This window comes from Lichenostomus cassidix, chromosome 4, assembly GCF_008360975.1.
Source record: "Lichenostomus cassidix isolate B80296 chromosome 4, HeHo_3.0, whole genome shotgun sequence".
NCBI classification, from domain to species: domain Eukaryota; kingdom Metazoa; phylum Chordata; class Aves; order Passeriformes; family Meliphagidae; genus Lichenostomus; species Lichenostomus cassidix.
In genome coordinates this window covers 43343339-43356887 of record NC_139484.1, presented here as the reverse complement: position 1 = coordinate 43356887, position 13549 = coordinate 43343339, and the positions used below count along the sequence as shown (strand labels likewise).

The following is a 13549-nucleotide window of genomic DNA, read 5'->3' as shown; positions in this document are numbered from 1 at the left end:
TGTTACTGACAGCTGATGATAAAAGAATTCTAGTTCATTCAGAGCTCAGGATACCAAGAATTTGGCATATCTGCTTAAAGGATTAAATTTTAGTACCACATCAAATACAGTAGTTTTACTGTGGTCAGATAATTTGGCTCCATAAGCCACCTTAAAGTGATTAAGTGTTTCCCTTCATCTTATGCCACTTCACTCTCCAAACTCCATCTGTCCTGAACGACAATCCACCAACTGAATGTGGCAAATCCAAGATCTTCTTTCCCATTCATACTGAAATTCCTACTCAGTCTCTGAAGGCACTACATATAAGCCTACTGTAATAACCACATAAATCAAATAATAATTTATTTTTCTACATTTCAGCACTTGTTATAAATATTTTATTTCTACTTCTCCAACCTAATTTGCAATTCACATATATTTCCTCATAATTCTGTCATATTTCCTTTTTATAGCCATAAGCCATATTTCTATTTTATAATTTTCTTTTAACTACTCTGGAAGACCTTTCTATATTTCAATTACCTGCAGACTCCCAGTCCTGAAGCATAATCTTAAAATCAAAACTGAAGTATTGATGCATTTCTCTGCATATTAATTCTGATTATTATTAGAATATTATCAGACTATAAGTATGCTGAAACCTTCTGAAGCTTTCTTGACACATCAAGGCTCTCATCTTTCATCTAGTGAAGTCAATGACTGATCAAAAGCCTTACTGAACCCACTGTAAGCAGATACTGCCGTGTAATGAAAAAGATACTTGCAGCCTTTCACATATTTTTTCCTGACACTGTTTTGGTGGCAAAGTAGATTTGACTTGTACTCATCCTGCTATTAATCTGAGAAAGTTACCAAAGTATGTAATCTACTGTCCTTTTCCGAATTCCATTTTTCTACATAATTGTGCTATTTGACAAGGAAGAAAGTTCTTAGGAAGTCATGATGACCTGCAAATTTTTTGTGCCTCTTACTTTTGTTTCTCCTAGTACTGCTAGCAACAATGTGCAAACCCTTGTACAACTGAAGCTCCCCCAATGAGAACTATTTTTAAGTTTGAAATATGAGAAAATAGTGATCTTCAACTAAGTATGTCGGGTCGTACAATACAGACATGGAAATTCATGTACCTGAAAAACTTGTTTCCAAAAATTATGAAGCAGTTGAACTCTACAGAACTAAAATCTTGGTAAAAGTAAAACTCACAAGTCTCTAAGCAGCTACTTATTTCTTTTTAGGGGAAAAGTATTTTTGTTGACATGTTAATTATCATAATAAAAAAATTCAGTTTTATCCAGAAAGGACTTCAGGTCCTGTGCTAAAACGGACTATACCACCGATATATGCAGAAATAAGAGATGAAGCCAAATAATCAAGCAATTTAAAAAAAATAGTAAGAAAGAAGATTAATTAATTTCCTTAAAGGTAAGTAATATTTTCCAAGCAATTTAGACTGGGTTATTTAAAAAAAAGTTATACAGCTGATTCACTACATCTAGAAAACATAATTGGATTTGAATTCAGAACATCAATGGCTTCTGATGGAAGACCTATCTCATTTAATTTGCAAATCTATTTTTGCTTTGCCTTTTTTAAACGTGTTTAATAAACATAAAAAGCCACATATACAAGTATAACTGATTTAGAAGAGATGAAAATCTGAAGCAAAACAAATTACACTATAGTTGTTATGGGTCTTGTAAGAAGGGTCAGAGATAAAATCATATTTAAATAAAGAACATTATAGAAAAGTGAAGGAATTATATAGATCAGAAGAACATATTGGAGACAATATGAGAGTTAAATTGCTGTCCCTTCTCCTTCAAAATCATAGAGAGATAAATACTCTTTTCAAAAAGCAAAATGTTTGTGTAATTTGGATAGAACATTATAAGTTTAATGGGAAAAAGGAGAGTTTCTGATAATGTGCATTTAGCCTTAACTAAGAAAGCCACCTCAGGAGTCAAAGCAGAAAAACCCCAGTTACCATGTAAAAAAAAAAGTGGGTGCAGTTAGACTAAAACTGGGCGATATCTGTGTTCCTTCGTTCTTATACAGCTGCTAACTACGGGTTTGGTTTAAGGGAGAAAGACAAACTATACTAGCAGAGACATCCATTGAAGATTTTTATATAACTTGCTACCACAACATTGTCTCAGAAAAGTGTATGCTGATCTAGGGATTCTTAATCTTTCTCAAAATTACTCAGACAGGATAAAGCTGCCTCATGATATGTGCTTATACTCTCATGAACAAGGCTGACCACTACAGTTCTGCTACAAGAGTATCTTAGCGAGACCAATTCCAATTAAAAGAAGAATTAAATGAAAGCAAAGGTTAGAAAACTTTGAATTAAGATTTAAATAAGAGAAACAAAAATCAAACAGATATTCTTGAAAACAGATACTCTTAGAAATTACCCAATACAGTTAAAAGAAAAAGCAAAACTAGCAATGGAAGGAAGAATAAGAAGTTTAAACTAAATCAGCCAATTGCCTAACTTTAAAGTGAGAGACTACTAATATAGATGTATACAACTGCAATATCTCTAAACCAAAAAGTACTACTTCTGATTCCATATTTTTCTTATCTGGGAAATAAATTGATATCTGGATTACTACCTGTTTCTACTATACTGTTCTCCTTGGAACAGGCTGCCTATATAAAAATTTCCAAATGAAAATATTACAAAAAATAATCAGTGAGAAACTGTCTACTTAACCTTTCAGGTTTTTACTAATCAAGAATTTCACAGACTGCCTTATGATAGATTGATTACAAAGCTGAGCATTAAAAAACATTTTTCTTATTGGAGAAAAAAATCATATACAAAAACCACACACATTGCCATGGTAGTTTCTAAATGCCCATGGGCATACTTTGAAAATTAATTCCCAGAATAAATCATTTATTGGACCCATTCATAGTGAAGTGTTTCCAAAGAGACACTATTGATTGCTACAGAAGAAAATAAAATCATTTCATCGTAGTACCACACTTAAATAAATACGAGAGAGTTTAATTTCCAAATAAGCACATCTTATTTTTCCTTTTTTATATTCAACTTTTGTTTTCTTTGTTCTTCCATAATCCCTTTCCTATATTCACCCCAAGGCACAATGATAATAAAAACACAAGCTTGAGAAAAATAAACTAAAGAAAAAATTCTGGTTGATGTTTGACATTATGATTTCCTGCCAGGTTTCATCAGTCATATCATGCCATGTGGAGTAATACAGTCTGATTGATGCAGCTCACAGGGACTCATCACCTTTCATGTGTTTGCTGAAGAATTTAAAAGTATCACACAATCTTTGGATAAAATTAGTTCTTATGGTGCCAAAAGTTTGATTAAAAAATAATAATCATGACATCTAAAACTTACGATTACATTTCTCAGTGTTGGCGAATCTAATTCTTAGTGCCATTTGTAAGGTGTTTTATTTTTTAGCTTATGATAGATGCTTTGAAATCTACTGTGTCAATTGTACCTGTAACATTAATTTTCTCAGCATTTATTATTATGATCATGATCAAGTTTGAGCCTTAGCAGGATTCAGTATGATTCTCTTTCTCCACGTTATGTGTGATGGGGCCCTGCTGTCCTGCAGATTGCTGAACACCTGACTGCCAGGGAAAGCAGGGAATTAATTCCTTGTTTTGCTTTGCTTGTGTGTTTGACTTTTGCTTTACCTAATGAACTGTCTTTATCTCCTCCCATGTGTTTTTTCACTTTCACCCTTCCTATTCTCTCCTCCCTCCACCCACACTGGTGAGTGAGTGAGTGGTTGTGTAAAGCTTGGCTGCTGGCTGTGGTGAAACCATAACAGTTACCTTTTTTTTTTATTACAAGCTAACATAGCCAAGTCAAGGCAAAGTTTTTCAGCTGAGTCTCATGAAATAGAGTACATACCCTTAATTCATATGGAAGTTAGACTTGATATTTTGTATATAGAAAAAAACAAAGGTATATTACAGTAGTTTTTATCATTTTGAAAGAGCATTACCTAAACAACACACACAACAAAACAATGCTTAATGGTAACATATAAAAACCAAAACACAGTGGTAAGTGTGATTTGTACCACACTTCATCCTGCAGAGTTTAAATTCAAATCTACCTTTAGAAGAATTGATATTTAGATTATGCAGTATCTTTTGGCTGGTCAAACAATCACTGATAATAAGAAGACCTTTTCTTCTCCAGTGGATTAAAATTTTGTAGAAGGTCGATAGTTTAAATATTACTAAATTTATTTTAAGAAAAGGTTTACATCCATTTAGAAACTTTATTACTACCATACCCGTTACTTTCAGTCTGTCAGCTCCGATGACAATCTCATCTTCATCTGCAGAAAACAATACTTTTCCACCATCACTTCCTCTCACTTCAAATCTCTTACACTGAGCTTCCACAGCATCAGCTCCTGAAATCAAGGAAGTGATTGTTATAGCTAAGATATTTTGTAAGAATTAAAGCAATCATCGGCTTAAATGGAATACCCAAAACATATTGAATGCATGACACTTTAATAAAATATTTGGCTTTCTGTAATCCTGATAGATAATTTGCATTCTAAAATACTGTTAAAATAATTTACAGAAGTAAGTGTGAAAAACATCTACTTCAGTGTTATGTGGAAATCAACACTAGCATTTAGAATATACTTAGACACTGAGATCTTGAAATGCCAATTCCGACAGAGCTTTCTGGGCTTTGTTCAGTTTAAACTGAAGTTTCTTGCCAATTAAAAAATAAAGATAACATGTGACCCTATTCCATTAAGACATATGAAACAACACAGCATAAAAGGGTATTTATCATTCCTTTCTACTGCAAATTTAGAGTGGATTAACAAAAAATACATAACAAAACACCAAAACAAACAAAAAAACATGAACTAAGATATCACAATTTATGTCACATTTTACAAAAACATATTCCCAAATGTCTCAAATCTCAAAAACCCTAAAATAATTCTGAAATCGGACAGATATAGGAATTGATCTAATGGCAACAAAAAAAGTTTGCAGCTATTGAAACTCTTTTAAATTTACTATGCTTTTCAATTTACAGGTCTTATCCTTCCTCTTCAGTGTTTTCTGAAAATTTTATTTTATTAATGAATGAAAGCAAGCATTGCTTCTGAAAATGTCATTGAAAAGAAATGAACTGCAAGTGGCACAACCAGATATAAGGCAAGATACATGATTTCAGGGAATAATTGTCTGAAATTTTATCTTTGATCCCTAATTAGACTTGTAATATACACTTGGAATCAATCTATTATGGGTAAAAATTATAGGGAGGGTATTAAGGGCAAAGAAATCCACGGATGTTATTTCACTTTAACAATCTGGTTTATGAATTTGTAAAAAACTCCTGCCTCCATAATATGGAAGCTTTTAGTTTAGTATGCAAATGCATAGTATCAAAATATGTAGTATGGAATAAAAAAGCTGTGATAATGAATTTTGATCAAGTAGTTAGCAGCCCCTAATTTGCAGAATCAGCTATGAAATCAAAACAATTCCTCTTACTTTCAGCTGAACTTATGTTTCTATTCCAAAAAGTTTCTGGATATTTTTAATTCACAAAAGCAAAAACGAAATGAAAAGGAATTATAAAATACTTGTGATGCTGCATTTTGTTGAAATTAGACATGTTTATTCTGTAAGTGTGCAAAATGGTATTTTTCTCTCCACCCTTCCAACATTCCCCCCCTCCTCCACTTTTTTAAAAAATGTGCTGCTCAGGCTATTGGCTTTGTTGTGAAAAAATACAATATTTTTGTAAAAAGACACAGGGACAGATTTCAGATTATCTAATGTTAGCCATGGGATAAATGCTACATCTCACAAACCTTCCAGAATGCTCACTGGTAAAAGGTGTAACAAAGTCTACCAGCTCATCAGGTAATTGTAATCACAATATATATTCATAAATTTCTGTCTTAGAGAATTCATCCATTACTTCTAAATATTTTCCAGAGGTGGGTGATGTCCTTGATAGCAGTGCCCCACAGACACATCTGAATTATTTGTTTAAAATGCAATCAATTCCACAGTGATGCATGCTAGCAATACAGTGGGGAAGGATACTCCATTCTTTTGCACTGTTGTCCCAGTCTGTTGGACATGGATGAAGCTTCTGGCATCTTCTCAGGGAAGCCACCCCTGTAATTGTGCCCTGCCCCTACTTCCAGAACCTTCCCTTGCAAACCGAATACAGAAGGCTAGGGATGCCCTTATTCTGCAACCATACTCATGGTTCAGGAAAACATAGAATAATCACAAATAACTTCATACTAAATAGTTTCATCTTTATTTAAGAGCTGATGATAGCTTAGCTACCCAAAAGTAAATGGCATTATAAGTACTGTGATGTTGCTAATTTACACCCATCAAAGTTGTTAGCTCTGTAAGGAAAAGAAATTAACAGAAAATGTGTCAGATATCAAAAAGAGAAAAGACCTGCCACATTCTTACTTATTATATATCACTGGAAGTGACAGCCCATGTTTCAATAACTGCTTTTAAAAACTTGTGATGTACTTAGGATAATATAGGTTTTCACAAAAAATTACTTAAATAACAATGATCTGGAACTTTGACTAAGAAATGCATATATTTTAGATGTTCAGCATTTGGGCTGCTTCAGCACCACATTGTTTAAAAGTTCACCTAGAATTCAGCTAGTCCAATGTAACATTACATTATGTAAATTAATTTTAATGCTAAAATAAATGGGTTTTTACTTCATGTGGCACTCAGGACTTAATATTGTATCACTTGGTATTACTTACTTATTGCTGAAATGGTAGTTAGTGTGTTCAAGCCACTTGAGAGATTACTAAAAATCATAATACATGTTAAATCTGTCTCTTTGACACAGAACCAGGTATAATTGTTATGAAACTTGTTTTGAAAAGTTAAACTGCCTACAGAGTAATCAATGCTATCAAATAGAATTCTGTTTCATTACATTTTCATTTCCCAGTTGAAATAGGAGAAAGCAGTTGCATTTGCAATGTATTAGTGTATTATCTTCTTAGCTGTAAAACAAATTGCTGTGTTCCAAAAACACTCTACAAACATTGTCTCATAAAATGTATGAATCTTTAATAGTTCCACTAACAAAAACGATGCATCAAGTCTTAGAATATCATGCATGAACAAAGGAAATATTTTGAAATTCTAATCTCAAACGTGTAGAACAATCACTATTTTTAGCAAATCTTATCTGCTTGAATAATGCATACTTCAGTCCAGAGAATCATGTAAAAAAATCTATCTTCTAAATTCTGTTTGGAGAGGTAATTTCTATCAAACACATGGCTACCAGAGAGCTTTTTAGCTTTGCTACTTCTTACTTCATACTTACTACTAGTCTACTTCATACTAGAGATGGAGTAACATCTTTAATCAGTTTCAATGAATATCCATGACAATCTCTTTTCTCATCTTGTGTTCAGGAAAACTATTTACTTGAACATTCAGTGGTATAATTCTCAATTAAATTATTACATTTCTTGAAATTCCTTTCATTTAAAGTATATAGATGGAAAACATATGTTTCATATTCATGAATACATGGTAAGTAATGATGGTTTATCATACATGCTGGTTGTACAGCAGTTGTATAATTGAAACTATCATTAAACCAGCTACATTTAAAATGGTATAAAGCCTAAAATTGTTCATTTTAACTATAGTGAAGATGCATTAAATGAAAATGTTGGGCGGTAAATGCAATAAAAGTACAGAAAATTATGGTTCTGTAACCCAGATTAACAGTAATAGAGATTAAATTTCAAAACAAGTACTGTATCTATTTTGAATTTGTAGAGAGTTTTACTTGTTAAGTAATACCATAATGACAATATGAAGAATGCATGTTTTAACTTTTTGCTTTCTAAAGTCAATGACAACTTTCAGTACTTCATTATTACTCAGAAATACTAATAGAACCACTATTTGGTATTATAATAAATACTACCAAGAACTCGCCAGGTTTACAAGGTTTAGATGTGATTATGAACACTAGTAGTTGTGTCTGGTTTCTCAATCACCCTCTGTGTCCACTCTGCACAAAACAAATTCAGACATAGAAACAGATAAAACATCAACAACTTTAAAATAAATGTAGGGAATAGAATTCAAATGGAATTGCCACAAACTGATCCTTGCAAATAGGAAACATAATAAAATTCAATATAGTTTCCTCTGGTTCTTCAATGAAAAATGGGCTATTTAAATATTTATTAAATGCAGAGTTTATCTGGGTGACAAAGAAAGAAAGTTACTTTTATGACAATGTGTTGATGCTTCTGAGATTGGAGATAAAAGAGATAAAGAATTTTTAATAAAAATTCAACCCTCAGACGGGTCTAAAATCAATACTTGTGAAGTATACACCTAGATAATTTTTTTTAATATTCATAGGAATGTCAGATATTATGGTATTTTGGTGAGCTGAGATCTTAAAAATTTTTCAGTGAATGCAAGAGCAATCGTGCAAATGAAGGATTCATACCAGCTGAATAGAAGCATTGAAGAATTTGGAAGGAGAACATTCATCTGAGAGCAAAACATCTACACAAACAAACATTCGCAGCAATCAGAATATATCTGTGTTCCTTTTGCTAAGGAAGGGAAGGGACTGTGGCTAGCACAGTTTTTCCCATGAGAAGTTTTCTTGTGTTTTGTAAATAAAGATAAAGTTTGGATGTTTTTGGAACAGTGTCCCAGAGCTTAGGCAGTGCAGGCCTGGCCAATCAGGCCTGGGGGAAGGCTTCTGACTGACCAATCTGGGTGACTTTTGAGAACTCTATAAATGTGATGAAATCAAAACAATAAAGGTCATTCCTTCTTGCCACTGAGAACCGATGCATTCATTACTCTGCTAGCTGCTCAACAGCGACAAGGGACCGTCTTCATTATATTCAGAAAGCGTGAAAGTAAAAGGTAAAAATCCCCTTAGCTGGGTCTGTCAATAGTTGATGGCCATGCTGTAGAGATGCTTCTGGGAGAGGTTGCTCTTCAAGGTTTCCTAGTGTGAATAATTATCTACTCAGACAAGGGAAGCTAGAGCATGCGCTAGGCCAGAGGAAGCAATGCACACATTTGTCATCCTTTTTGAAAATGAACAATAACAATTTTCAGCATAAATTGTTAGCATAGGAATGAGCCACATGTAAGAGGAAACTTGGTAGAACCATCGGAATCATGCAGGATACTTCCTTCTTGATTACCTACAGATCTACTTATATCCATGAAAGATTAGTGATATTACAGGTTTAAGACTTGGTTAAATGAAATCTGACAGAACAGTTTTACCCTCTCAGGCAGATTTTACTTCTAGGAACTCCATAGAATCATAGAATCATTATGGTGTAAAAGACTTCTGAGATTATTGAGTCCAACATGAACCCAGCACTGTCATTATATTGGTCTATCAGTTTCACTGAAAAACACAGCTAAAATATTGCCTATCCTTCCTGCAGTCTGTGTTCCTCATGCATCTTGACAGTAGAAGCCCAGCTATGAAAATAATATGTGGAAGTTGCATAAAAGTTGGAGCAGGCAGCACTCTCCATGCTACTTCTACATGAGACCACAACAGCTCAAGAGAAATTCTGTGCTTTTCCTCCTACTATCCCTAACAGATGGTATTTTCTGAGACTCAGAAATTACATGGCTGAGCAGACCTTTGGTCTGATCAGATACAGCTGTTTGTAATTTCATCAGCTATGAACAATAGACATGGGTGAATGAAGGCAAAATGTGCTTCTTTGCTTCCTGAAGGTTGTTTGAGCTTTAAGTTAACACATTTATTTTGCTTCTGTAATGGTTAAAAGCATTTTCTGTAATTTCAGGTATAATATCTTAATTGATTGTGTAGGTCCCTAGATAAGAAGGCCAAGCAGGACACAGGAAGATATCTCAGGCACCAAAATGTATCTGTAGGACTTCACACTCAATGTTTTGTTCTACTTGTCGTCCCATTAAGATGAATTTACTCAAAACATGAGCTAGATTCTTGAACTGAGGCTTGTGGCAAGTATAATGACTTTCCCATCAGACTGAGTTTCTCATAATACTATAAATGCATTATAAACATATATAAATAATATAAATATGTATTATTAATAAATAAATCTACATATGTAAATGGATACATTTTAAATAGATTATTAAATAAAGTATTTTAAAATATAAAATAAACAGTAGGTTTAATTATAAAATATATGTATTATTTTTTATTAGAGAAATATTACATTATCTTTCCTATGCAGGTTTTCCTTAATTGTCCAGGAACCTTTCTTTGTGAAGTCAACAAATAGCCACAATATGTTAACTTCTTCTTATAGCAGAATTTATCAACTTAGCTTTCATTGACAAGCTCAAAAGTCCAGCTCATGCAACTGTATTATTTATAACTGTGACATATTTCATGTACTACAAATTGTGAATGGGAGTAGAAAGTTTATCAATTTTTCTTACGCATGATGAATGCAGTCTGAATATTACTAAATCCTAGGACAGTTTTCCAAGTTTTCAGCCTTATCCTTAACCTTGTAATTTTCAGCTTTCTGTGATGTGATTGGGTTTTACAACTTCAATAATTTACAAAGCTGAACATATACCTTCTGCAAGGCGAGGCTTACTGAAGCTGCCTGGACACTATTCTTCCATACAGAATTAGTGGGAATATTTCCATTGTCTCTCTTAGGTGAGCTAGGCTGTAAGGCTATAGATGCTTTTTGGTCACTACATGTGTTATGAAAATACAGAGTTGTCTCTAAGTAACTACAGCTCATTCCACTGAAGAGACATGAGAGTTAAAAAAAGATAGAACAATTCATAGTGAGATACCTGACTGCATGCTGCACTTAATGAACACCACATTCAAATCAAGTAGCAAGAGCACACACCAATAGTAAGTGGAGTATGAAATGTCTTCATTAGATTGTTTAAACTCAAAGACAAAACAGGACTGTTGAATTTCTCCTTGGGAAATATAACACCTTGCAGATCATAAGGTCAGTCATTCCTCACTAAAACTGTTTCTATTTATCATTATATATTTCCTTTAGGTCAGACTTTTAGTCCGACTTTATTGAATGTTCTACCAATTTACTAGAAATTGTACCGAAAATCACAGATGTATAAATCACTACATCTCTGCTTTATTCTTTTCTTAAAAACAGATCTGATGTTAGACCTATTTGAATCTTTTGAGACCTTATCTCTCATCTGCACACTCTCTAAAATAACTGCTAGTAGCGCAAAGGACCTTTCTGCATCCTGCTTTATCACTCTGAGGTAACTGAACTGAAAATGAAATTGAATGAAGTGGATTACATTCATGTAAGCCAACAGTTCCTTACCTTTCCTCTTCCTCATTTTACCCTGTGACCTTTTAAAATAACTGTTATGAATCTTACTTTGTAAAGGTTTAAAAAGAAAAGCACTTCAATTTTTTCTTTCTTAATGGTAATATTTTCTGTAAGCATTAGACAGTTATTCTGAGACTTTTTTTTTTATCCTGTAGGCATTTTGAATTTTTTTTTTTTTTTGGTTTATTAATACAAATTAAAAGCTAACAAATATTTTCACTCATATTCACAGAAGAACAGAATCATTCAGGTTGGAAAAGACCTCCAAGATCGTAGAGTCCAACCCTGGACCAATCTCCACCTTGTCAAAGTATTCATTATGTACCCTTATTATTAAGAGGTTAGCTTTGCATCTTCCTTCTTTTTTTTTTCCCAGACTTTATTAAAAAGATACAAATTGTTTTTCCAGATGCTTTTGGCAGTTTTCCATGGACTTCAAATAAAATCTGTTGTGACTCATAAACATAGTATACTATTACTCACAATGTAGTGAATTAGGCCATTATAATGGTTCTGAATGCAAATCAAACTTTTTGAGATAAAGAACTGAATTAATCACATTTTGAGAGAGAAGACTGAAACAAAGGATATGAGCTACCAGAGTAGTTAGAAGCTTTCTTGAAAAAGAAATGTTAAAAACTCCCTATTTTACATTTTTATAACATCAATTCAATACTGATAGCTACTATATAGGGACAACCAAAAAAAAAATCTATTTTTTACAAACTGACTGTTTCTCTGATTATCTGTTTTAGCTAGACAGTACAAATATCCTATGCAGAAGGTGTTAGCATTTCATATAGTCACGCTTTAGCTGAGAAAGTTTTAATAAAAGAATGTACAAAATATTTAAAGACACACGACTCCTCTAAATAGGCTACCACTGGGTACTACTGGGTAATAAAACAAGAGAAAAAAATATAGCCTGATAACCAGAAATGGTAATTTCAAACCCTTCTGCTACTTGGCAGATCAGTGAAATGCATTTGCAGATTTCTGAGCAACTAGCATCCGCAATGATGATGGCAAAAGATGATGAGGGCTTAACCCAGCTCTCAGGATTTCTGCATTATCCATTTAGGAAATTGCATTTCTCCTTGCCCTTGTCAGTGGGACAAGGGCCAGAAAGCTGCAGATGTAGAATGAAAGCATATTTGGTCTCTTAGCTTCTGGAAGTGTCTCTTTTTATTAAGGTTCTCAGTGGAGTTCATTGTTGACTTGTTACGTATAAGATGCAATTCAATTCACAGACGAAGGCATCTACCTCAGATGGTTGCTCTGCTGACACCCAAATTTTGTGTCTTTGTGATGTGAACCACTGCCAGATTGTCTACCTTTGAAACACCCCACTTATGGGGGCTACACTGATACCCTTGGGAAGTCTGAAGTGTCCTTACAGGAATGTATGATTCTGTATCTGGAAAGAAATATAACCTTGATGCAGATGGATGTGCAAATACAGGGACAAGACCTGCAGCACTGGTGGAATTTTCATCTGGACGAGCTGAAAGCTCTTGCATTGGCAGTGTGGCAAGCCAACCAGAATCACTCAACTAGAGACAAATAGATGTGCTAAATTAGGACCTGGCTCCTTCTTCTTCTGCACCAGAAGCAAAATGAGTAGGAAGCTTTAAGTGCCTGAAAACTTTAAGGTTGTAATGAGTTCAGATGCCTTGGTGATACGTAAAATAAAAGAGCAACAAAACAATCCTCCAACCAAGTATCTGTACAGAACAACACAAAAGGAAAATAATGAAGTTTTGGAACTCTAATGTAATAACTTATTTTAAAGCCAATATAGTCCTTAATTTTGATTGGAAAAAAATGCTCATTCTGTATAATTTTGATCTCTAATTCATGTTAGCAATTCAGTGAGTGATAACTATTCCCAGTGACTAATTAATTTCAGATTTATGGAATGCTTTTCTTCACAGGAAGAAATCTACTCAAAATTTAAAAATATTCAGCTAATCATTAATTCAAAGCCATCTGTTCATAATTCAGCTACAACTGCAATATTTATCACTCTAAGAATAGCCTAAGGAAAATGAAGTTAATTTTAGAGATATATTTATGTATTAAAGAAAATATAAAAATCCACAATAAATACACCTTTAAATATCCTGTACATGCTTGAGACAAATCAC

The 13549-nt window shown here is 33.4% G+C and overlaps 1 protein-coding gene across 1 annotated transcript in view; it reads right to left on the bottom strand.

The window, feature by feature from the left end:
• SGCZ (sarcoglycan zeta) overlaps nt 1–13549 on the bottom strand; it is a 187394-nt gene that overhangs the window by 41607 nt on the left and 132238 nt on the right. The window contains exon 4 of the mRNA XM_085058881.1: nt 4305–4427. Coding sequence (XP_084915007.1) covers nt 4305–4427 — 123 coding nt within the window. The remainder of the gene's footprint in view (nt 1–4304; nt 4428–13549) is intronic.